The sequence below is a fragment of the Eriocheir sinensis genome, chromosome 41 (assembly GCF_024679095.1).
Source record: "Eriocheir sinensis breed Jianghai 21 chromosome 41, ASM2467909v1, whole genome shotgun sequence".
Lineage (NCBI taxonomy): Eukaryota > Metazoa > Arthropoda > Malacostraca > Decapoda > Varunidae > Eriocheir > Eriocheir sinensis.
In genome coordinates this window covers 7,224,438-7,249,506 of record NC_066549.1, presented here as the reverse complement: position 1 = coordinate 7,249,506, position 25,069 = coordinate 7,224,438, and the positions used below count along the sequence as shown (strand labels likewise).

The window sequence follows — 25,069 nt, the reverse complement described above, 5'->3', positions numbered from 1 at the left end:
TGATGCGTACAGACCTCTATATCACCTAAAAATATGACCATAATGATAATAAGACCAGTTGATCATTCTGTTGGCCATATATTCTCTTTATGGAACCTCCTTTTATTTGTGGGACATGTTTTTTCATATATTCATTCAGTTCTTGGTGAGACCTGGCCCTTTAACCGTATGATGAAGGCGTAGAAGAAGAAGAAGAAGAAGAAGATGAAAAAGATGAACAAAAAGTGCAAGTACAAAAAAAAGAAAAAAGACGACGACAATGACAGCGAGAAACAAGAAGAAGAAGGCAACGAAGAAAAAGAATAAGCAATCACCAGCATCACTCCCTTAGACATGGCACCCGAGGCAGCATCAACACAGCCAAGGGGCCAAACGATACCACCAGGGCCGAGGAAGGAAGGGGTGCAGGGGTCACACGGCACTGGCTGACCCACTGAACTTGAGCCCCAGCCCCATCCCGTGAGGCGTCGAGGGTTTAGGCGGCTCGTACTTCACCCTAATGACTTTACTTACACAACTATGCAAGGAAAGGCCATAAGGGTGGGAAAATAAGGGAGTCCTACCTTGCTGGAGTCCTTGGAGCCCGCGGAGGTGGCCGAGTTGCGGGAGAGGGTCGAGGGGGGCGTGGCATGGTCGGGGGAGTGTCCAGCCGAGCCCGGGCACGCGTCCTCTCGCTGGGTGCACGGGGACAACTTAAGTGTGGAGCACCGGGACGCCGTGGAGGACAAAGTGGAATCTGTAGCACAAGAACTGGTCAGGGAAGGAAAAAAGAAGAGGGAAGATTGCGTCGTTGAAGAACCCACTCTGCCGTTTTTCTATAGCACTTGTTGCTCTTTAAACTCTCTACTGACCGTGTGGAGCATGTGGAACAAGAACTGGTCAGGGAAGGGGAAAAAAAAGGAAGATTGCGTCGTTTAAAGAACCCACTCTGCCGTTTGCTATACTTGTTGCTCTTTAAACTATCTTCTGACCGTGTGGACCAACGATAAGCCGTAGATAAAGTGGACTCTGACACAAGAAGTGGTCAGGGAAGGAAAAAAAGAGGAAGATTTAGCTTTTAAAGAGCCACTTGTCCCTAACCAGTTGTATTACCTTTAAAACAACCTACCGACCATGTGGAATCTATGACACAAAAACTGGTTAGAAAGAGGGGATAAAAAAAAGGAAGATTGCGCCATATTGAACCCACTCCACCGTTGGTCTATAATTGCCCCTAACCAGAAGTATATTATCTACCTATCTACCAAGCATGTGGATCATTGAGAAGCCGTAGACAATCAAGTGGACTCTATGACACAAAAAACTGGGCAAGGAAGTAGAAAAAAAGGAAGATTTCGCCCATAATACCACACACTCTCCACTCCATCGTTGCTTTAAACTTGTTGCTCACCAGAAGTATATGATCTTTAAACAATATCTATACAGACCGTGCACTTATGAATGGTTGTACTTAGTCGTGAAGGCTTGTGCAAAAGTTAAGGGTTGATTCAGTCTCACGCCGTACTTGCGATGTCCCCTGATTTTACGTATAGGCATCAATTATTCACCACTTCAAGTCCCTATTATACGTAGTTAGTCTTCATGTCTCACAGCAACAGAGCAAGACAGGGAGCACAAGCGACTGTAAAAGGTCCAAATCCACTGGTATAAACTTGCAATTTCTCAGACCTAACTACTAGTGTCTACCATTTTAATTAGTAACTCCATCCTAATTCCTAAATCATGTAGGCTACTTTAAAACCTTGGGAATAAAGAAAAGAAAAAATGAAGCACATCACCTATACTGACCCTTCTCAAGCTCTCTCCGCTGAAGAACTCACACAATTAAAGCTGTATTTAAGATGTATCGATTTCATGGCGCTATATTTAGCCTCGCGTGATGCAGGTCAGGACTGTCGCTCTTCTTTCCTTTCCCTAAGTATGATCTTTGGCATTCACCGTTACACTGTCTGGTATTAAATGTTACTGCTATCACTCCCCATGCATGCGGTCAGTCCCACGAACTTGCATTACGCGAGGCTAATAAATAACACGTGAAGCTAAACGAGCCATTATAAGAGATAAAAATAGCGACCCAGTTAGTGATAATGTAAAAAAAATAACGGCAAGCACAGCATTTGGCCGTCATGAAAAAAGATAAATTGGTGGAGGGGGATATAAAAAGCGGAGGGAAATTAAAGTATTTGTTGAGCTCAAACGAGTGAATTAGCGTGAGGGGTGAGGGGGGGAGTGGGGGTGGGGGTGATATTAACAGCGGTGCGTGAATTTGAATGCTACATAATCATTTACTCCACAATTCGGATGTCGTGGACCCCAAACAGTGCCATGGTGCCAGCTAAACAAAAAAAAAGTACATGGCGACATTCACTGGACCACACGACAAGTTGAAACCAATAAATAAAATAATGAATTCAGTATCAAACGAAATAATTACAAGGGAGAGGGAGTAGCAAGGGGGGGGGGGGGGGGCTGGTATGGCATAGGAGACAAAGAGGGGAGGGGGGGGGGGGGGGGAGGACGGTTTCGAATCTGATAAATATATATAAATAACTGCCAATTTTGCATGACTTCGCTGTGAACTGAATAATGCTCCAAACACAAGGGGAATTTTGATGAGTGGAAACCATTGCTGGGAGTGGCCAATTATATTTTTACCGTTACTACACGTACAGCAAACTCTTTTTTTTAGGGAGGGAGGAATGTGCCAATTATGACGCCTTAATTACGCCCTCCAACAGGTGTGGCGGCGTGCAGCTCACCTGGTGGGGTTATAAATTCGATCTTTCCGCCCGTGACACACAGGTTCGGGGTGGTGGGGTAGGCGGAGGTGACGGAGGGGGGTTGGACGGCGGGGGAGGATGAGGGAGGGGTCTTGCAGGGGGATCGTCGCCCCCCGCCTCGTTCCAAGCTCCTCCGGGCGTAGGGGGCAGCGGACACCACCAGGTCTGCTGGATGCACCTGCCTGCAACACGCAACACACCGTGACAGAGGCCAGACCAACACATGCCAGCAACACTACAGTAACGCCTGATTCTTTAAATGTCTAGTCTTCCTTAACAATACTGTGGCTGATTCATCTTTTTTTTTCTTTTTACATATTTTTCAAGGCGTGGTAAGCTGGTTTTGTTGAGTTTTTATATACTTTTTTTACGACTGAGTTTGAATTACGTCGACTTAACTCTGTGAAAATCCAACACTTTTGACTATATAATTATCTCCGTCCCAGATATGGAGTTATAGAGTCAAACCAGCCACAGAACTGTTAATAAATACTAATACGGCGTTTAAACAATCTCCACGGCGTAAGACCCGTATATTCTCAAGCACTTCGGAGCACACACACTCACATTTGATAAGACCATAGAGTTTTTGTGTTTGTAATTCCATAGGTAGTTTAATAAGCCCAGTGATAATTTGAACAAGGCTTCTGCACCATGAATGTGGACAACACTCATGAGAACCCGACTAATCTCTTTTGTGGCCTTGGGAATATTTGTTATGAGAGCCGAATGCGCCTGAGAACACGGGCCGAATACGAGTACACAGCGAACACCCCGAACAAGCCAGGCCAACACACTACACTGAGCAGGCGACACATGTGGATCAGCAGCTGGGCGGACACGCTAATGACAAAACCAAGCGGCAAACACGTGACTGGTACGTAACAATGCAGCGAGGCAATTAAAAGAAGAATACATGCCAACATAAACACTTAACCCATGCAACACACACACACACACACACACACACACACACACATACTTCAGAGCCAACAGTGACGTCACCCTGCACACTGTAACAACACATCAGAAACATGCACTCTTTATCAGGATCACGGCCATGGAGAGCTGAGTAAAGAGTGGACAGAGAGAACCGACCGACGTGTTAAGCTTAGATAAGGTTGAGGGAAAACTGGACGGGCAGGCACAAAGGGAGGAAGGAAATAAGAGACTGACATGGAAGCCAAAAGAGGAGAAAGAAGGGGTTACGAGAGGGCTTTGAGAGAAGAGAAGGATGAAAGAGTGGAGATAAGGGCTTACAAAGGGCTCGGTTGTGTCTTTCAGCAGTAAATGATGCAAAATTCCAAGTCCAATAAAAGGTTTCTGCTTAAAAATTACTGGAAAAAAAGAAAGGCAAGGTGGAAAAAAAGTATAACATGCACGAAGAACAACAAAGGGTAAGTAAATAAATAAAGGATAATAGGCAAACAATCAGCGTCTTTAATACCATGGTGCACAGGTCATCAATTATTATAGGTCCTGCCATATTTATCCATACTATTGTACCCGTATGTGGTTAAGACTATGATACCACAGTAACAACCACCACCAGAATAAGATACTACCATATTCACAACCACTAAAATGCTACTACTATTACTATTACCACTACCACTACTACTACCACTACCATTACTACTACTACTACTACTAATACTACTACTACTACTACTAATAATAATAATAATAATAATAACACATAATAATACCATAAATCTTATCTCTTCCTTCATTTTATCACATTCAGGGTAAAAAACAACAACAAAACAAAAAAAGAAAAAAAAAACTAAAAGAACTATTGTCAAACCTCACATATCATTTCATTGTACATATTTCACCCTCGTTCAGACTTTCGTATTTCAACCACGAGGAAACAAACAGTGGAATTCGGGAAGGGTGGGAAAAAAAAGTTAAGGGGAGGCATCGGACGTCTTGTGCGAGGAAAGAGTAACGGTCCTATTGAAGGGAAAGTTTTATAGGGCAGCAGCGGTGAGAGAGTGGCAATTTGTACGGCATGGAAACGGCGCCCGTGAAGATGATGGAAAAGCAGACAAAGTGATTCTACGGTGGCAGAGATCGGGGAAATAATTTTAAAAAGGATACAGGGCAGACAATTCAGATAGAGAGTTAAAGTAAATGCACAATACTATTTTAATCTTTCGTTCCTTCCTCTCTGTCTTTTACCTAAGATTTATTTCTATCAGTTTTTTCCATCAGTACGTTAATAAGACTGATACTTCAAAGATAAGGGACACAAATCACAATATAGACAATTCAGAGAGACAGTTTAAAGTAAATGCACAATCCTATTTTAATCTTTCGTTCCTTCCTCTGTCTTTTTCCTTCGATTTATTTTTATCATTTTTTTTTCCATCAGTACATTAATAAGACTGATACTTCAAAGATAAGGGACACAAATCACAATATAGACAATTCAGAGAGACAGTTTAAAGTAAATGCACAATCCTATTTTAATCTTTCGTTCCTTCCTCTCTGTCTTTTTCCTTCGATTTTTTTTATCAGTTTTTCCATCAGTACATTAATAAGACTGATACTTCAAAGATAAGGGACACAAATCACAATATAGACAATTCAGAGAGACAGTTTAAAGTAAATGCACAATCCTATTTTAATCTTTCGTTCCTTCCTCTGTCTTTTTCCTTCGATTTATTTTTATCATTTTTTTTTCCATCAGTACATTAATAAGACTGATACTTCAAAGATAAGGGACACAAATCACAATATAGACAGTTCAAATAAAAAAACCTCAAGACTTTATCCTTCTTTATATCTTTCCGTTTTTCTTTACATTATTCTCTTTATCATTTTTCCATCAGTACATTAATAAGACTGATACTTCAAAGGGACACAAATCACAATATAGACAGTTCAAATAAAAAAACTCAAAACTTTATCCTTCTTTATATCTTTATATCTTTTTATCAGTATTAACAAGACAGCCAAAGATAAAGGAAACATGAAGTATATGATTGACAATTTATAATCACTACATGTCATAACTAGACCCCGACAGTTAATAGATTTTGCGATTGATGTGTGTGCGGTGGCTAAGATGATAGATTAAGACCCGCATCTCAGACGCTTTCGGCCCCCAAAACAAACTCAGACACTTTCGGCTCCTAAAACAAGTATTTCCAAGGACCACAAATGAGATCAGCCGAGTTCTCATGTGTTCTTTTTATAACCATGGTGCAGAAGCCTTGTCAAACTATCACTAGGCTCATACAACTACCCATGGAAGTACCCACAACGCCTACGAAAGCCTTATCAAATGTGGGTGTGTAAGCCCTGGCAAAGTTTGAGATTATGGACCTAAAAGAAAAGCTTACATCCGGGAACAGTGAAAGTTATGGATGCATCGAAGAAAGTCCAAAGGGCAAGATTGAGATGGTATGGACACGTGATGAGAAGACAGGAGGACTTATGTGGGAAGACAAGTGATGGTGATGGAAGTACAGAGTAGGAAGGGAGAGAGAGGGAGGGCGACCGAGGAAGGGGTGGATGAGTTGGTTGAGTAAAGAAAGAAGCCATGAGAGTAAAGAAAAATAAACAGCAATGAGCAAATAGTAAGAAACAGAGCATGGTGGAGGAGGCTCGTACACAAGAAGAAGAAGAAGAAGAAGAAAAAGAAGAAGAAAAAAAAGAAGAGGAGGAGGAGGAGGAGGAAGAAGAGGTATATAGATCACTTTCTCTTTTTCCAGGCTTCTTCTTTAGCAAAAATAAAAGAAAAAGAAAAAAATGGCAACAAGAGGAATGATGAAGATAATAAAAACAACAACAACAACAACAACAACAATAATAATAATAATAATAATAATAATAATAATAATAATAATAATTTCTCCCCACACTCAGGTATCAACAGTCTCATATGCTGTTTGCTCAACCTTGCCGTCATGAACCACACACAGACTCCGGGTGGGTGTCCGTGCGTGAGTGGAGGAGGAGGTGGAGGAGGAGGGGGCGTGGAAGCAGAGACGAAGGGTGTGTGTGTGTGGCGAGGTCAGTGTCTTAACCCTCCTCCTCCTCTTCCTCCTCCTCCTTCTTGTCCGTCCGTCCTCTGCTCACTTCATAACGAGCGGCAACAAAGCTGGACTGTGGCGGCGGCGGCGGTGGTGGAGGCGAGGCAAGGAAGGGAGAGTACTCAACCCGCTGGCCGATGACTCACACACACACACACACACACACACACACATCTTTCCCCTCCCCCCTCCCCCCCCCACCTCTCTCTCTCTCTCTCTCTCTCATTCGTCTTTCTCCTGTACTTCATTTTCTTTACCTATTCCTGTTTCTATTTCTTTCACTCGTGCTATTATCTCCCTTCCTCCTCCTCCTCCTCTTCTTCCATATATATACGAGTCCCTCCTTAATCTAGAAAGTTTATACTATGTGGCTTCGGAAAGTCAGAAAGTCGTAATCAATTGGTTCCGGACAAACTTTTCTCCTTAACAATCTCCTTTTTTTTCCTCCTTCCCGTCATTGCTGTCGTCCGTCCGCCTTGCCTCCTTATTACGCCTCCTCCTCTTCCTCTTCTTCCTACAGTTTATCTTTTTTACTCCTACTCCTCTTCCTCTTCTTCCTACAGTTTATCTTTTTTAGTCCTCCTCTTCCTCTTCCTCCTCTAACACTTTCTCCACCTTCTCCTTGCCTTCGTTTTCTTTCTGCTATTCTGTTCATCTTCTTACATTTCTTTCACCTCCTCGTCTCCTTCGTTCTTATGTTCCTTCTCTTCCTCCTCATTCTCCCTTTATTCCTCCTACTCCTCTTTACCTCATCTTCATTGTGGTTCTTCTCGTTTCCACTTTCGTTCTCTTCTATATTTCCTTTTTTATTCCTAATTTCTTGTCCTCCGTCTATTAAATATTTATCTCCTCCTCCTCCTCCTCCTTTTACTTCTATTCCTCATCGTTCTCTATACCAACCTTAACTCTGGTTCTCCTAATCCTCTTGGTACTCTTATCTTTTTCCTCCTTTACATCACCCTATTCTTACTTTCCGCCTCTTCCTCTTCATCGTTCTCTTCTCAACCTAATCTCCTCCTCTTTCTCCTCTTACTCGTCTTTTCATTCTCTTACTCCTCTTCGTCCTCCAACTAAAATACTACATGGCCATTATCACTCCCTTCCCTCCTCCTCCTCCTCCTCCTTCTTCCCGTCCTCCTCCCCTCCTCCCTCCTTCTTTTCGCTTTCCCGTCCATCCTTCACAGTAGCAGCAAAAGTCTGCAGAATACATTAGTCTACCCAGGCACGTAACAAACTTCTTAATATGCCAACAAGCTTTCTGTGTAATCTGCTCTTCCTCTCTACCCTATCTTCTTCGTCATCCTCCTTCTCCTCCTCCTCCTTCACGATTGAGCAAGGCAACCTAGAAAGGAGGGAGAAGGAAAGAGTGAGGTAAAGAAAGAGGAATGTAGAGAAGGGAGGGAAGGGGTAAGAAAGGAAGGGAAGGAGGGACGGAGCAAAGAAAAGCAGGTAGAAGGAAATGTTGAGAGGAAGAGAAGGAAAGATAAAATAGAAAGGAAAGGGGGAGTAAAGAGGAAAGTAAGAGGAAGAGGGAAGAATTTGAAGGAAAGAGAGGGAAGAAAGGGAGAAGTTCAAAAGAAAGAGGAGAGAGAAGGAAGAGCGTAAGAGGGAGGGAGGAAGGAAACGTTGGGAAGAGTTTGGAGGAAAGAGAGAGGAAGGGAAGAAGGAAAGAGAGGAAGGGAGGGGGGAGGAAGAGAGGAAGGGGGGGAGAGAAGAGAGGATGTTGCCGCTCGGTGTGTGTGTGTGTGTGTGTCACTAAACACCCCCAGCAAACCCTCCTCCTCCTCCCTCTTCCCTCCTCTGCAAGCTTCCCTCCCGAGACTCCCACTAACCCTCCGAGCTAAACAGTGCATGGTGGTCTTTTCTCCTCCTCTTCTTCCTCCTCCTCCTCCTCCTTGCGATGAGTCACGCGTACGTGTGCTCGGGTTATCCATCTTAACGGTGGATAAAAAAAGATTCCCATGTATGTTGCCTGCCTGCCTGCGTCATGGAGTGTTATGTGTTACCAGCCGCGTTATATGAAGTGCTGGTGATGGTATTGTTTTCAGGTTAACTATATTATATTACCAGGCGCGTTAGGGAATACTGAATGGTTGATGTTATACTCTAGAGTCTAGTTGGTAGCCTATTGTTTTCAGGCTAGTGGAAGGAAGAAAAAATAAGGGGGCGAAGAATTTCTAGTGTTTAATTATAATCTGTGAGGATGAATCTTAATGTTTTTTTTATATTCTATTTTGTCTATTTATTTATTATTTCTTATTTTAGTGTATTTATCTATTTACTTTTGTTTCTATTTATGCTTTGGGAAATGGGGAGTGGTATTACCTAGGAGTTATTCTTGATAATTCTTCCACTTCCTCCACCCCCCCCCCCCCCACTTCCCCCATCCTCCTCTATTCTACCTTCCCTTCCTTCCGACTTCTATAAGCACCTCTATTAACACCTCCCCCCCCATCCACACCCCCGCCTTCACCTTCCCCCTCTTCCCACCCCTTCCCAATTTTCCCACCCTTTCTCTCAACCCCCAACTCTTTCTCTTCCCCCCCACACATACACGCACACCACAATTGACACGGACGACCTTTAAAGTGGTGGTGGAGGTGGTGGTAGTAATAGTGGTGGTGATGGTAGCTACAGTGCATGATGACAAGGTGTGTGGTGCTGGTGGTATTGAGGTTCCAGTGGAGGTGGTGGTGGTGGTGGTGGTAGTGAGGTTTCGGTGGAAGTGATGGTGGTACTGATGGAAATTTAAGTAGAGAAGGTGATGGTGGTGGTGGTGTTGCTGTTGGTGGTGGTGGTGATGTTGGTGGTGTTGTTGTTGCTGTTGGTGGTGGTGGTGATGTTGGTGGTGTTGTTGTTGCTGTTGGTGGTGGTGGTGATGTTGGTGGTGTTGTTGTTGCTGTTGGTGGTGGTGGTGATGTTGGTGGTGTTGTTGTTGCTGTTGTTGGTGGTGGTGATGTTGGTGGTGTTGTTGTTGCTGTTGGTGGTGGTGGTGATGTTGGTGGTGTTGTTGTTGCTGTTGGTGGTGGTGGTGATGTTGGTGGTGTTGTTGTTGCTGTTGGTGGTGGTGGTGATGTTGGTGGTGTTGTTGTTGCTGTTGGTGGTGGTGGTGATGTTGATGGTGATAATGGTTGTGGAGGAGAAGCGAATCCGAAGTGAAAAAAGGGGATTAGATTACACTCCAGAGACGCGAATTCCACAAGTGGTAAGTGGAGCGGAACCGACGGAGAAAGAAGCGAAACCAAGTAAACAGAAACCCAAAAGAAAGTAAAATGATACATAAATGACCTTCTGTATTCTTTTCTCGAACAAATGCTTCTCCTCCCACTAAGCGGCGCCAAGACCAACAATTTCTTATTCGTTTACAATTCATCTGATTTTAATTAAGCGTCACTTTTAATAAACTTTTTTCCAATTCATTTGATTTTAATTAAGCGTCAGTCTTATTAAACGTTTTCTTTCTTCGATTACTCTTACAATTTTTTCTACTCTCCTCTTCCTCCTCGTCCTTCTCCTCCTCTGCTGTTAATTAAAGGTAAAGGTAAAATTTAGAGTATACGCTTTAGCTCGTGGCCGCAGTGTTCATCTCCGTCACGCTGTCCCTTGAGTTGGTGGTGGGAGTAGCGGGCTTTTTTTTATTATTGTTTCCTTTTTTTGTGGCCTTGAGCTGTCTCCTTAGTTGTATAAAAAAAAAAAGGGACACAGGGCCAGTGCAACATCCGGATTACCATAAATTTATCTTCCCCAGGTCCCCATTAATTGACCAGCCCGAAAGGGAGGATGAACAGCTTGAGGATTCGTATCTCTATAGGCACGATAACCACTGCACCACGGAAGCGCTTTAAATTAATATACAGAGGTGCTTTTAATTAATATGTTTTGTTCATACGTTTTAGAAATAAAAACCAACAAGAAATCACTGTTAAATAACGACATCAACTTTAATGGTTACCTTCCTGATAAGGCCAATCGATCGACTGACTGACTGACTGACAAGGAGAGAGAGAGAGAGAGAGAGAGAGAGAGAGAGAGAGAGAGAGAGAGAGAGAGAGAGAGAGAGAGAGAGGAGGGGGAGGGGTACGTTCGACAATGTCTCCTCCTGTCCTGCTATCCGCCCGTCTTGCCGTTATGATCATATATAGGGAGACGCGGCACTGTTCCCTCCCCTCACGCGACGCCCTCTGGAACGGACGGCGGCAACGAATTTTCCAGGAAGAGGAGGAAATTAAAACGAAAGAAGAAAATTAATATGAAGTTGGACTGTAGACGTCACGGAAAAGAAAATGTAAAGAAAAAGGAAAAATAAAAGAGGAAGAAAAAAAATGTGAAGAATGTTAAGGAAAAGTAGAATAAGACGAAGGAAAAAAAAACCACGGTTGGACTAAAAATGCCGCAAAAAGAGAAAGTAATGTAAAGATGAAGAAAAGGAAAAGGAAGAAGGAAATAAATCTACGGTAGAAAGATAGAAAAAAAAAACATGTATAGAAATAGAAAAAGAAAACATGTAAAGAAAAAGAAGAAAACGAAGAGGAAGAAAATGATGAAGAGGAAGATGAAAATAGAAGATACATAAATCCACGGTTGTTAGATACCAAGACAACAAACAAACAATATAAAACAAGAAGAAAGACGACGACGAAATAGAAGATAGATCCCCAGTTGGACAGAAGACAAAGATAAAAAAAAAAAAAAAAAAAAAAAAAAAAAATCGTACTGAAGAACAAGAATAACAACAACAAGAACAAGAACACTAGCAAGGTCTGACCCTCTCGCCGCCTCCCGCACCGCCACAATATACTTTAATTTACACTTCGCTCAAGACGAACAGACAGAACAGCAGAACAAAACGACCGACCGTTACCTAGTCGAGGAGGAGGAGGAGGAGGAGGTCTGGCGCCAAACACAAAGCGAATCCCTGTGTCGGACAATTCCCACCATTACACACACACACACACTCATGGACGAGGAGGAGGAGGAAGTGTTAGATAGCTATGCGCATGGGACTTAAGACTTTGCAAACGAAAACGACGAAGAAAAAGGAAACGTAGTCTTAATTAAGGGGGACGAGTAGTGATGAAATACAGGACAAGGGAGAATGGATGAGGAGTAGGCTAAAAATGAAGAGTGGATGATGGGGGAAGAGAAGGTAGGAAGAAAGGATCGATGACAAGGAAAGAGCTTTTGAGGAATTAGATGTGAAGTTCTTGTACGTGGAGTGTAACGAAATGACGGGATGGCGATGATAAAACACGATATAGGTTACAAGACATTACGTAGGGGCGTATTAATAAGCCTTTCACCGCCCAAGCACACATATTTGACAAGGCTTTCGTAGGAGTTTTGAGCATTTCCTGGGATAGTTCAATGACACTGGTGGTAGTTTGATCCTTTATCTGTACTATGAACCCTAAAAAACACTCATTAGAACCCGACTGATATCCTTTTCGGCCTTTGGAAGTAGTTGACATGAATGGTGAAATCGTCTAAAAATACCAACCTACAAGTTCGGGTAAAATTTCGGCGCCCAAGAACACATACATTTGTCAAGTCTTTCATAAGAGATTTGGGCATTTCCATGGGTAGTAGTAATATATGGTCCTCGTGGTGGTAGTTTGACAATGTTCCTGTATTCTCAGCGTGGACAAAACACTCCTGAGAATCCGATTAACCTTCTCCTCGGTCTTTGGAAGAGTAAGAGATGAGAGGCGGAAACGTTTGAAGTCAGAAGTCTCAAACGTTTTCGCCTCTGACATTAACGTTTTATAGTTTCAAATGCCGAAAAGCAGGCTAATCTTGTTCTCAAGAGTGTGTTTTCACGTTCATGGTACAGAACCTTTGTCAAACTACCACCAGGGGCATACAACTACCCATGGAAGTGCCCACAACTCCTACGAAAGCCTTGTTATAGGTGGGTGTTTGGACGGCGAAATACTTACTTAATAATGACCCTCAAAACAGACCTACGAGTTTGGGTGAAGGAAAGTCTGGGTGTTGGGTGTGGCCGGGTGACGGGATGACGGTGCAGTGAGGGTGGGTGACAGGGATGAATGATGAAGGGTGACGGTGAAGGAGGGTGCGGACCTGCAGTGACTGACGGATGAGGGCTGAGGGATGGGGGGCTTAGACGGCTACAAGAGTGATGGGTGATGGAGGCGAGAGGTAGAGGTAGAGGAGAAGACATCAACTACTTCTATGCTAAGACCGTCTTGCCCTATATAAGAAACTCCAAAGATATTACCATGCCTAAAAGTGATTCCTAGCCACGTCTGTCTCAGCCTAAGATGTGTTTATAAGCTCTGGTCAAGGTAAGGGGAGAAGAGGGGTCAGTCATTTCGAGGCTAAAACTACCCTGAGGAAAACTCCTAAGATGCCTCCCCGCCTAAGAGTGAATCCTAGCCACGTCTGTCCCAATCTAAGATGTGTTTATAAGCTCTGGTCAAGGTAAGGGGAGAGGAGGGGTCAGTCATTTCGAGGCTAAAACCACCCTGAGGAAAACTCCTAAGATGCTTCCCCGCCTAAGAGTGATTCCTAGCCACGTCTGTCCCAACCTAAGATGTGTTTATAAGCTCTGGCCAAGGTTATAGGGAAGAAGAAGGTTAGTCACTTCTGTTAAAACCGCCATAAGAGTCTTTCGCCCTTTATAAGAAACTCCTAAGATGCTTTCCCATCTAAGAGTGAATCCTAGCCACTTCTGTCCCAACCTAAGATTTGTTTACAAGTTCTGGCCAAGGTTAGGGAAGGAGGGGGTCAGTCCTTTCTATGTTAAAACCGTCCTAAGAGTCTTTAACCCTATAAGAAATTCCGAAGATGCTTCTCCGCCTAAGAGTGATTCCTAGATGCGTCTGTCGTAACCCAAGATTTGTTTACAAGCGCCGGCCAAGGTTAGGTTAGGTTAAGGCAGGGACGGATGGCAGAAGGTTGAGGAAAGATGATACGGAAGGTGGAGGAGGAGGAGGGTGAGAGAGGGAAGCAGATGGAGAAAAGGACGGAGGGAGAGGGCGAGGAAGAGGAGGGTGAGGGAGGGAGGGACAGGTAAGAAAGATGACAAAAAGGTGAACAAAGGTGATGCGGGTTTGAAGGGTGAATAAACCGCTCACGTATCAAAACTAATCATAAACTTAAACCGCATAACTACACTCTTATACTGTTTAGTGTTTTCTCTCCCTCCCACAATGACTTCCTCACTACGCCACTTCCTAGTCTTGCTTTACCTTTGAGTAGGAGAAAACGGGGCAATACAGACACGAGGAAGAGGATGAGGAATACGGAACTTTATATCAAGGTGAGAGAGGAACAGGAAAAGATGTCAAAAAGGTGTGTAAAAGGAGATGATGAAAAGGGATGATGAGGACAGGGGGAAAAGGATGAGGAATATCTCACTTCAGAAATCAAGGTGAGGGACAGGTAAAGGCGATATCGAAAAGGCGAATAAAAAGAGATGATGAAATAGGAGATTATGGGAACAGGAGGAAGAGGATAAGGAGGTGGAGAGACGGACAAGTATGAATGATGTTAGAAAGGCGAAGAAAAGAGATGACGAAAAGGGATGATAGGAGGAGGAGGAAAGACGAAGAAAAGAGGATGAAGATGGGAGCAGGAGGAAAAGGAAGAAAAATACCTATAACTTAAAATCAAGGTAAGGGAGGAACAGGTAAAGATATTGTCAAGAAATCGATGAAATAACATGATGAAAAGAGGAAAAGGATGAGAAACGCCTAACCAAATATATATCAAAGGAGAAAAAAGTAAAGATGATGATGGAAAAGCGAAAAAAAGACATGATAAAAAAAGAGATGATGGGGACAGGAGGAAGAGGATGAGAAAAGACGAAGAAAAGAGATGATGAAAAAAAGGATGAAAATTGGAGGAGAAGAGGAATAGAAAGAAAAATAACTAACTTCATATAGCAATGGGAGGAAAGGAACAAGTTAGAATGATATCAGAAAGGCAAAGAAAAATGATGATGAAAAAGGGCAAAGAGAATGAAGAAGGAGAAAGAAGGATAAGTAAGAAAAATGTCAGAAAGCGAAAAAAAAAGATAAAAAAGGGAATGAAAAGGACAGGGGAAAGAGGGAAGAGAGAGGAAAAGGAGAGGAAGAAGAGGAAGGGAATGCGATATCTTCGTGCCAAGGTGGAGGTGAGGGACAGGAAGGAAGAGTGATGACGGAAGAGTGAACAGAGATGAGTAAGATGAGTCGGTGACGTGGGTGAGAGGGGGTTAGGCTCTATCAGTCATCTGGGTCTAGTGGTCCACAGGAATGTTGATCGTCGTCGAACACACACACACACACACACACACACACACACACACACACACACACACACACACACACGGTTGAGAGATGCCTGTGCTGTGTATGTATGTGTTATGGTCAGTCCTTTTAGCTTCCTATGGGTGTCAGCGTGATGGAGGATGAGAGGGCAAGAGGGAAGGATATAGGGAGGAAAGGACGTAGGTAGGGAGGAAGAGAAGGAAGTAGGAATGGAATGAAGGAGAGAGGGAAGAATGCTGGGGAAAGGAAAGGAAAGGAGGGAGGGAAAGAACGAAAAAGAGAAGGGAAAGAGGGAAGGAATGTAAGCATGGAGGGAGGAAAGGAAGTATGATGGTGGAAAGAGGGAAAGGAATGAAGGAGAGAGGGAATTAAGAACGGTGGCGAAAGGAAAGGAAAGGAGGGAGGGAAAGAAGGAAAAAGAGAAGAGAAAGAGGGAAGGAATGTAAGTATGGAGGGAGGAAAGGAAGTATGATGGTGGAAAGAGGAAGGAAATGAAGGAGAGAGGGAAGAATGCTGACACTAGGAAAGAAAAAAATGAAAAAGGTGAACACGAGAGATGGAGAAATGTACTGGGATGTAGAAAGAGAAGGAAAGGAAGGAAGGAAGGAAGTAGGGATGGCAAAGGGAGGAAGGAAAGAGGAGAGAATCAGAATGAAGTAGATAGAGATAAGGGAGGAAAGAAAGAAGGGAGGGAGGGATGCAAGGAGAATAAAATACGGATGGTGAAAGAAGCGAGGTAGAAAGTAAAGAAAAGAAGGATGAGAAGGAACCCGGGTGAGTGAAGAAAGAAAGAAAGACAGATATGGAAGGATGGAGGGAAGGAGACAAATAGGTAAGGAAGTAGGGATGGCGTAGAAAGCAAGGGAGAAAGGAAAGGAGGCGGAAAGGGGAGGAAGGGAGGCTGGGAGGCTGGCTGGAGATGAAGAAGATGGATGTGATTTGGAGCAGAACACACCTCGCTGTAACACGCTCCCGCAAAGCACTTCTCAACGCACTCTTCGGCTCTTTGCGGTTCGGCGTGCATCTTCGCGGTTCTTGTGGGGTCTCGGCATTACTTCTTCCCGCCAGCCGTATAGTAGCTACACACGCTGAGTGGTTGGTATTGTTAAACGCTTCCACCTGCCACATCAACTACTTCCAAGGGCCAAAAAGGAGATCAACGGAATTTTAACGACTGTGTAAAATTTTAGGTTCATGGTACAGAAGGGTCAGTCTACCACCAGGGTCATAAAACTACCCAAGGAAATGACCCAAACTCTCATGAAAGCCTCGTCAAATAGGTGAGATTGGGCACAAGAATGTTTAAAAATATAGCCTATAGACTTGTGAACATGGAGATGCGGTTTTTTTTTGTGTGTGTCGTGTTGGGGGATGTGATTTTAGAAATGATCCTGTTTTAGGGATTTCATACTCTTAAATTAATTGTTTATTTTTCGTGTTAGATTATGTGGTTTTAGGAATGATCTTGTTTTAGGGATTTCTTATTCTTAAATTAATTGTTTATTTTTCGTGTTAGATTATGTGGTTTTAGGAATGATCTTGTTTTAGGGATTTCTTATTCTTAAATTAATTGTTTATTTTTCGTGTTAGATTATGTGGTTTTAGGAATGATCTTGTTTTAGGGATTTCTTATTCTTTAGTTACTTGTTTATTTTTCGTGTTAGATTATGTGATTTTAGGAATGATCTTGTTTTAGGGATTTCATATTCTTAAATTAATTGTTTATTTTTCGTGTTAGATTATGTGGTTTTAGGAATGATCTTGTTTTAGGGATTTCTTATTCTTTAGTTACTTGTTTATTTTTCGTGTTAGATTATGTGATTTTAGGAATGGTCTTGTTTTAGGGATTTCTTATTCTTTAGTTACTTGTTTATTTTTCGTGTTAGATTATGTGATTTTAGGACTTGTTTTAGGAATTTCACATTCTGAGTTGCCTTTTATTGTTTGCTTTAAAAAGTGACTGAAAGGAAAATATATAAGGAGGAGGGGGAGGAAGAGGAGGAAGAAGAAGGAGGACGGGAGGGATAGAAAAGGAAGAGTTAAAACAAAAACAAAAAAGGAAATATGGTACCCTAGAATACTGATAAAAAAAACAAAAAAAAAACACTCATGTCACAAGCTCTCCCTTTCAAGACCCATTACCATGACGACATTTCCGACAGTATCAATCAGCGAGACACAAGGAAATATGATACCCTAGAATACTAATAAAAAAAAAAAATAAATAAAAAAATAAAAACACGCATATCACAAGCTCTCCCTTTCAAGACCCATTACCTTGACGACCTTTCCGACAGTATTAATCAGCGAGACACAAGGAAATATGATACCCTAGAATACTAACAAAAAATGAAAGAAAAAAAAAACACGCATCTCACAAGCTCTCCTTTTCTAGACCATTACCTTGACATTTCCGACAATATCAATCAGCGAGACACCTTTCCCTACAATTACTCTACAAACTACCTTTCCTGTTTAAATTATGACTGCAGCCAACGTATTAGCTTTCTTTCTGTTAGTAAATCAATAGGACAATCACGAGTGACTGCTGTAAGTGGGTAACCGGAAGGGCCTTGAGAGGTGATTCGGCCCAGACCTTCAATGCTTACTTCTTCATTTTTTTTCTTCCCATACCACAGAGGAGTAAGGTCATTCAGGAGACTCTTCGTTTTTACTCTTTTTATCGATGATCCTGTTATTTGTATACATATTTTTTTTCATCTTTTTAATGTGTGGGGAGAAATATTTATCATTATCATTATTATTATTATTATTATTATTATTATTATTATTACTACTACTACTACTACTACCACCACCACCACTACTACTACTACCACTACTACTATTACTACTACTACTACTTCTACTTCTAAAACTATACTATAAACATAAAATATATCACTTAACTTCTAAACATGCAAGTAAATTACAATGCACAGAGAAATCAAAGAAGCAAACGTACTTACCAAATCAACACACACACACACACACACACACACACACACACACACACACACACCTCTTTACTACTTACCATACTTACTAAGAGTCCCATACTTTACCTCTGCACCTCACCTGAGAGAATGGACTGTCTCTTCTGACCTTCCATGTCCAGCTAAGTGAACTAACCCACTGAGGTCATCGTTACCAGACTGTCGTACTTAGCCTCTTATGTTTACCGATTTCCGACCTAAAAACTGTTTCCTCCACCCCCAAAACTGGCTTCATATAAAATCATCGAGAAAATGGTTAATTATTGGTGTTTCTTGACAATTGTTATGGAACAGAAACCGGTAAATACGATGCTCTGAGTACGATAATCTGGCAACGCTGACTGAGGTACAATGAAGTTCTTATTTTGTACTCCATACCGAACCTGACTTACCGCGAGCTATCCTAACCTAACCTAAGCTAACGTAACTCAGTGTGTCTATGGTTTCTCTCTGTTATTTCGTCTTACGCATAAATTTGAGGCTTCGTATTAATCGGTATTCATCTCTATACCTTATCGAAACAAACCTGACCTACCTAAACTTATGTAACTTATTGTATCTATGGTTTCTGCCTCTTATTGCATATATATGAGGCTATACGTATTTTATTATTATTATCTCTCAACCTTACCCAACCAAACCTGACCTACCCCAAGCTATATTAATCTAACCTAACCATATGTAACTTATTGTGTCTATGGTTTCTGTTTCTTATCGCATATATATGAGGCTATACGCATTTCCTTCTTGTTATCTCTAAATCTTACTTAACCAAACCTGACCTGCGCCAAGCTATATTAATCTAACCTAACCATATGTAACTTATTGTGTCTATGGTTTGTGTCTCTTATCGCATATATATGAGGCTATACGTATTTCCTTCTTGTTATCTCTAAATCTTTCTTAACCAAACCTGACCTGCGCCAAGCTATATTAATCTAACCTAACCATATGTAACTTATTGTGTCTATGGTTTCTGTTTCTTATCGCATATATATGAGGCTATACGTATTTCCTTCTTGTTATCTCTAAATCTTTCTTAACCAAACCTGACCTGCGCCAAGCTATATTAATCTAACCTAACCATATGTAACTTATTGTGTCTATGGTTTCTGTTTCTTATCGCATATATATGAGGCTATACGTATTTCCTTCTTGTTATCTCTAAATCTTACTTAACCAAACCTGACCTGCGACAAGCTATAACCTAACCATATGTAACTTATTGTGTCTATGGTTTCTGTTTCTTATTGCATATATATGAGGCTATACGTATTTCCTTCTTGTTATCTCTAAATCTTACTTAACCAAACCTGACCTGCCCCAAGCTATATTAATCTAACCTAACCATACGTACCTTATTGTGTCTATGGTTTCTGTTTCTTATCGCATATATATGAGGCTATACGTATTTCCTTCTTGTTATCTCTAAATCTTTCTTAACCAAACCTGACCTACCTCAAGCTATATTAATCTAACCTAACCATACGTACCTTATTGTGTCTATGGTTTCTGTTTCTTATCGCATATATATGAGGCTATACGTATTTCCTTCTTGTTATCTCTAAATCTTACTTAACCAAACCTGACCTGCGACAAGCTATCCTAACCATATGTAACTTATTGTGTCTATGGTTTCTGTTTCTTATCGCATATATATGAGGCTACGTATTTCCTTCCTATTATTTCTAAATCTTACCTAACCGAGCTTGACCTACCCCAAGCTATTTTAATCTAACCTAACCATACGTAACTCATTGTCTGTCTACGGTTTCTGTCTAAAGGTGCAGACTTATTTCCTTTTTATTATTACTAAACCTTTTTTTTTTTACAGTAAAGGAAGCAGCTCAAGGGCAGAGAAGTAGAAAAAAAGTCCGCTAATCTTACCTAACTAAACCTGATTTACCGCAAGCAATCCCTAACCTAACCTAACCCAAACTCAGCTCGCCTCCTCCTCCACCTCCCTAACCTAACCCAAACTCAGCTCACCTCCTCCTCCTCCTCCCTAACCTAACCCAAACTCAGCTCACCTCCTCCTCCTCCCTAACCTAACCCAAACTCAGCTCACCTCCTCCTCCTCCTCCCTAACCCAACCCAAACTCAGCTCACCTCCTCCTCCTCCTCCTCCCTAACCTAACCTAACCTAACCCAAACTCAGCTCGCCTCCTCCTCCTCCTCCCTAACCTAACCTAACCTAACCCAAACTCAGCTCGCCTCCTCCTCCTCCTCCCTAACCTAACCTAACCTAACCCAAACTCAGCTCGCCTCCTCCTCTAACCTAACCTAACCTAACCCAAACTCAGCTCGCCTCCTCCTCCTCCCCAACCTAACCTAACCTAACCTAACCTAACCCAAACTCAGCTCGCCTCCTCCTCCTCCCTAACCTAACCCAAACTCAGCTCGCCTCCTCCTCCTCCTCCCTAACCTAACCCAAACTCAGCTCGCCTCCTCCTCATCCCTAACCTAACCTAACCTAACCTAACCCAAACTCAGCTCGCCTCCTCCACCTCCCAAACCTAACCCAAACTCAGCTCGCCTCCTCCTCCACCTCCCTACTGTCACCCAAATTCAGCTCAGCCTGCCTCCTCCCCCATCCCAACCTAACCTAAAACCTAACCACCCAAACTCAGCTCTCTCCTCCTCCTCCCTTGTCGACGCCCAACCCAGCTCACCTAACCTCACCTCGCCTCCTCCTCCCTAACCTATCCTAACCTAACCTAATCTAACCTAACCCAAACTCAGCTCGCCTCCTCCTCCTCCTCCCTCCCACCTTGATACCCCGACCCTGATACACCTGACTCACGCTCACATCTCAGCCCGGGATCACGACGTTGCTTGGGAACTTAACCCTTCTCAACTTTCACGGCTTTCCGACTTTGCCACAGCGGTTAACTTTTTTATCTCTATGACATCCAATACTTAAAAACATGGTCACTCAATTTACGAACGTCCCCCATGATCATAAAAGAGGAAGTAATAGGAATCCTGCTTTTTCGATTAACGTAAGCTATGGGTAAAGCTACGGAAATGAGCACTGAGGTCACGCGTAGTTATAGTATATGCTCCCTTAATAAAATAATAAGATACATGTAATAAAACAATGACTCTAATGTGTAATAATATAGTTTTCGGTAGCCACAGTGAATTGAGAGAGAGAGAGAGAGAGAGAGAGAGAGAGAGAGAGAGAGAGAGAGAGAGAGAGAGAGAGAGAGAGAGAGAGAGAATCTTCCTCCATACTATATTTACCCTCCGAGTTTTTCTTCTCTCTTTTTTTTCCTTCATTCCTTCACCGTGACTTGGCCGGTCTTTAGCCTCGCAACAGACAGGCCTACCACGCATAGCTATCCTCTCTATCATTATTATTAAGCCATAACACGCGTTGATGCTAAGAAACGGAGGAATATTATAATGCAGTTCCCCCAACAACATAATAGTACATAGCAATAATAATCTAGACCCCAAAATAATAACATAACTACCAGAGCCGAAATGAAGTTAGGTCGCCGGAAATATTCAACAGCGTTACTATTATTAGGTCAGTAAACGCGTTGATCCTTAAAAATAAGAAACGGAACTTATTAAATGTACAGTCAAATCAAAATAGCAAATCCCGCCCGTAGAGTTACATGTATGCGAGAGCCGAAATCGGGTTAGTCGTCGAAGATACTACTGTGCCGAATTCTCTTATACTTCATTCTTACCCGACTTCCTGACACTCCTGACACTATAATATTCGGCCTTAAAAATGAAATATCGTCTATATCACTGCCATACTTGCTGACACTATGACAGTAAATTTGACGTTAAGAAAAACCGCTGTCTTCATTTGACGTAACATTTGACGTATTGAAAAACGAATGCTACCAATGTCTTGCTTAGGAAGTTCAGTGCATCGTATAAGAGAAAATTCGTAAAAGTAAATGTAAACGGAAATATACGAAAATGAGGGTTAATTAAGGAAAAAAAGTGAGTTATTATTTTTTCTCCCATTTCTACGGATTCAACTTCTCTCTGTTTACATGTTTGTGAGTGTGTAGAGTAAATCGTTAAGCATCGTCCCTGAATCTTTTTTGCATACGTACTTTTCTAATTTTCTTTGGTATGTCTTGAGCGCCGTGATCCCAAACCCAGACAGAGCATGAAATAAAATGAAAACGATCGGAAATAACAATAACACTGCATCACCTCTCAAGTTTTCGCTCATTCGCGTTTCTTTCGTTCGGAAGGTGGCATGTACATATTTTAGGGGGGGGGGTAGCTGTATTGTACCTACCTCCTTGCCTACCTACCTGCTTGTTTACCTATATACCACTACTGCTGCCTACTCACTTATCTACATACCTTCATATCTACCTATCTACGTACTTACCTACCTACCTATTTGCTTCTACTGCTACTACTGTTCTTATGATGGGAAGTTTACTACAATAACTTATAAGACCAAAAGGCTTTATGTGACTGCTCTTTCTTGTTACTGTGGCCATTTGTACGCACTAGAATATGTCCGCCAATGTGTACTCAACCATTCCAATTAGTACGCATATCAGGAGAAACAAATAAATGCTTCGATGAAAAATTTAGCTGCGGTGTTACAGAGGAGGAAATTAACTTGGGCAGGTCATGCCATCCGTAGAGTTGATAACAGATAAACAACTAAAGCAACAGAGCCGAAATTTAGTCAACACAGAAAAAGAGCCAGGGGGATAAATAGTGTAGAATAGTAAAGGGATTAAGAGCAAGAAATGGACTTCGGGAGGTCATATCATGCGTGGAGATGATAACAGATAAACAACCAAAGTAATAGACCCGAAATTTAGTCAACACAGAAAAAGAACGAGGAGGATAAATACTGTAGAATAGTAAATGGATTAAGAGCATGAAATGGACTTCGGGAGGCCATATCATGCGCAGAGCTGATCATATAGAGACAAACCAAGTGACAGAACTAAAATTTATAGAAGTCAGGCCAGGAAGAGAACAAGGTTGAGAGAGAATATATGATAGTATTGGGATTAAGAATAGGACATGAAACTATTATGCATATAGCTGAAAATATAGACAGACAACCAAAAGTAAAAGTCAGGAGAGACATTCAGAGAACCAGGTGGAGAGATGTAATTAGCCTATTAGAGCATTTACCGGAGCAGGAGAGCGTAGGCGTACACAAACATCAGACGGGGGTAAAGAGAGAACTTTGGAAAATGGCCTATAATGATGATGATGATGAAGGGAAAGTTAGGAAGGAGAGAGAGGCTGCGCGGAAAAGAGGCTGCAGGAGTCACAAGTTTAAGAGACCCTGGGTAAATACTTTTTTTCGCAGCTGTACAAAAAAGCCGAATACGTCTCAATTGAAGAACTCTGATAATGGAGGGGGAGGTGAAGGAGAAATAGAAAAATAGAGAAAAAGAGACATGCCAAGCGGAAAGAGGCGACGAGATTCAAAAGTTAAGAGAGAACCGAACCTGTGTAGATACTTTTTATTGCAGCGGTGCAAAGAGTCAAAATACGTCCCAATGAACTCTGATGATGGAAGGAGTGTGAGAAAGAGAGACAGAGGGAGAGAGGCAACGCGGTAAAAAGGCTATGCGAGTCACAAGTTAAGAAAGAACCGAACTTTTTTTTTTTTTTTTTTTTTAAGGAGAGGGGACACAAGGCAAAAAAAATAAAATAATAATATAATAAAAATAAAAACTCAAGCTCTAAAAAAGAAAAAAAAAGAAAAGTCAATTTCGGGAGGAATTTCGGGAGGAAGGTGTCTCTCTTCCTTCATTGGGTAGATACTTTTTAGCGCAGCTGTATATAGAAGAGAAATACGTCCCAGTCAATTAATTCTGATGATGGCGAGAAAAAAGAGAGAGAAAAAGTCATGCCGAGCGGAAGTAGGCTAAACCATGTCACAACAAATAAAGAGAGAACCGAACCTGTGTAGATACTTTTTAACGCAGCTGTACAAAACGCCGAAATACCTCCCAATGAAGACTAATAATGGAGGAGGAATGAGAGAGAGAAAAAGAGGGAGAGACGCCGCGCGGAAAAAAAGGCTATACGGGAGTCACAACAAGCTAAGAGACAACCTGGGTAGATACTTTTTAGCGCAGGTGTACAAAACGCCGAATTACGTCCTATAGTGAACATCCTCCTTTACCTGATGCAAGTGAAAAGCCAAGACGGGGAGAAGCGGCTGACCTGCACTGCCCTCCCCTGAGTGACCTTGTGGGGCCGACCATGCGCGGGGCTGGGGGCGGGCACTGACCTGGGGGACGTGGACTTGCGGTCAGGGGCGTCCAGAGCGGGGCTGTCTGCGGGCGGGGAGCTGCGGTCAGGCTTGCGGCGACCTGATCTGTGGGCGGGAGAAGAGAGAAGGAGATGAGACGTGGGTGTGAGTGTGCATGGGAGGGATGATAAAAAGAAGAAGTAGAAGAAAAAATATGGATATGGGTGAGCATGGGAAGGATGGTAAGAAGAAGAAAGAGAAAAAGAAGAAGAAGAAGAAGACGAAGAAAAAGAAGATGAAGAAGAAAAGGTGTGAGTGGGGGTAAAAAGGACAGTAAGCAGAAAAAAATGTACCCGGAAGAAAATATTTAGTATAAGACAGTAATATGAAATTCTATCCGAGTAAAAATTTGAGTCTGACTTAAAGTAATTGGTAGCACTGGATATTGTTGTTATTATTATTATTATTATTATTATTATTATTATTATTATTATTATTATTATTATTATTGTTTCCTTTTCCTGCTTCATTCTCCTTCCTCCCTTCGCTTTCCTCTCCTTATTCCTCCTTTCTTTTACATTCTTCTCTTTCCTTCTCTGGTTCTTTCATTCTCCTCCTCTTTCTACTTCCTTCAAATTCGTTTCTTCGTCCTTCTTTGCTTCTCTGTTCCTTCCCCTTCTCTTCCTTCCTTCCTTCTTCTTTTAACTTTCCCAACTTCTCCCTCTTCCTCTTCCTTTTCCTACTTCCTCCCTTCGCTCTACCC

General features: G+C 42.1%; 1 protein-coding gene and 1 long non-coding RNA gene across 5 annotated transcripts in view; both read right to left on the bottom strand.

The window, feature by feature from the left end:
* LOC127009599 (serine-rich adhesin for platelets-like) overlaps nucleotides 1-24,851 on the bottom strand; it is a 48,944-nt gene extending 24,093 nt beyond the window's left edge. Inside the window, exons 1-3 of one of the 3 annotated variants that reach the window (XM_050882810.1) lie at nucleotides 24,346-24,851; nucleotides 2,760-2,962; nucleotides 564-736 (exon numbers count right to left, since the gene is read on the bottom strand). In XM_050882810.1, the coding sequence (XP_050738767.1) occupies nucleotides 564-736; nucleotides 2,760-2,962; nucleotides 24,346-24,836 (867 nt within the window). In that variant the 5' untranslated portion in view covers nucleotides 24,837-24,851. Of the gene's footprint in view, nucleotides 1-563; nucleotides 737-2,759; nucleotides 2,963-24,345 lie in introns of those variants that run through there. The other 2 variants (XM_050882811.1, XM_050882808.1) reach the window with 2 other exon arrangements.
* Nucleotides 17,849-20,157, bottom strand: LOC127009600 (uncharacterized). Of its 2 annotated transcripts, none has more exons than XR_007762094.1 (3): nucleotides 19,807-20,157; nucleotides 19,586-19,682; nucleotides 17,849-18,913 (listed from the first exon to the last, which is right to left on the bottom strand). It is a non-coding gene; the product is annotated as an uncharacterized LOC127009600 (long non-coding RNA). The 2 variants fall into 2 exon arrangements; XR_007762093.1 differs by lacking the exon at nucleotides 19,586-19,682 and adding an exon at nucleotides 19,036-19,282 and having other exon boundaries at nucleotides 17,849-18,899.
* Nucleotides 24,852-25,069: the final 218 nt, after the last annotated feature.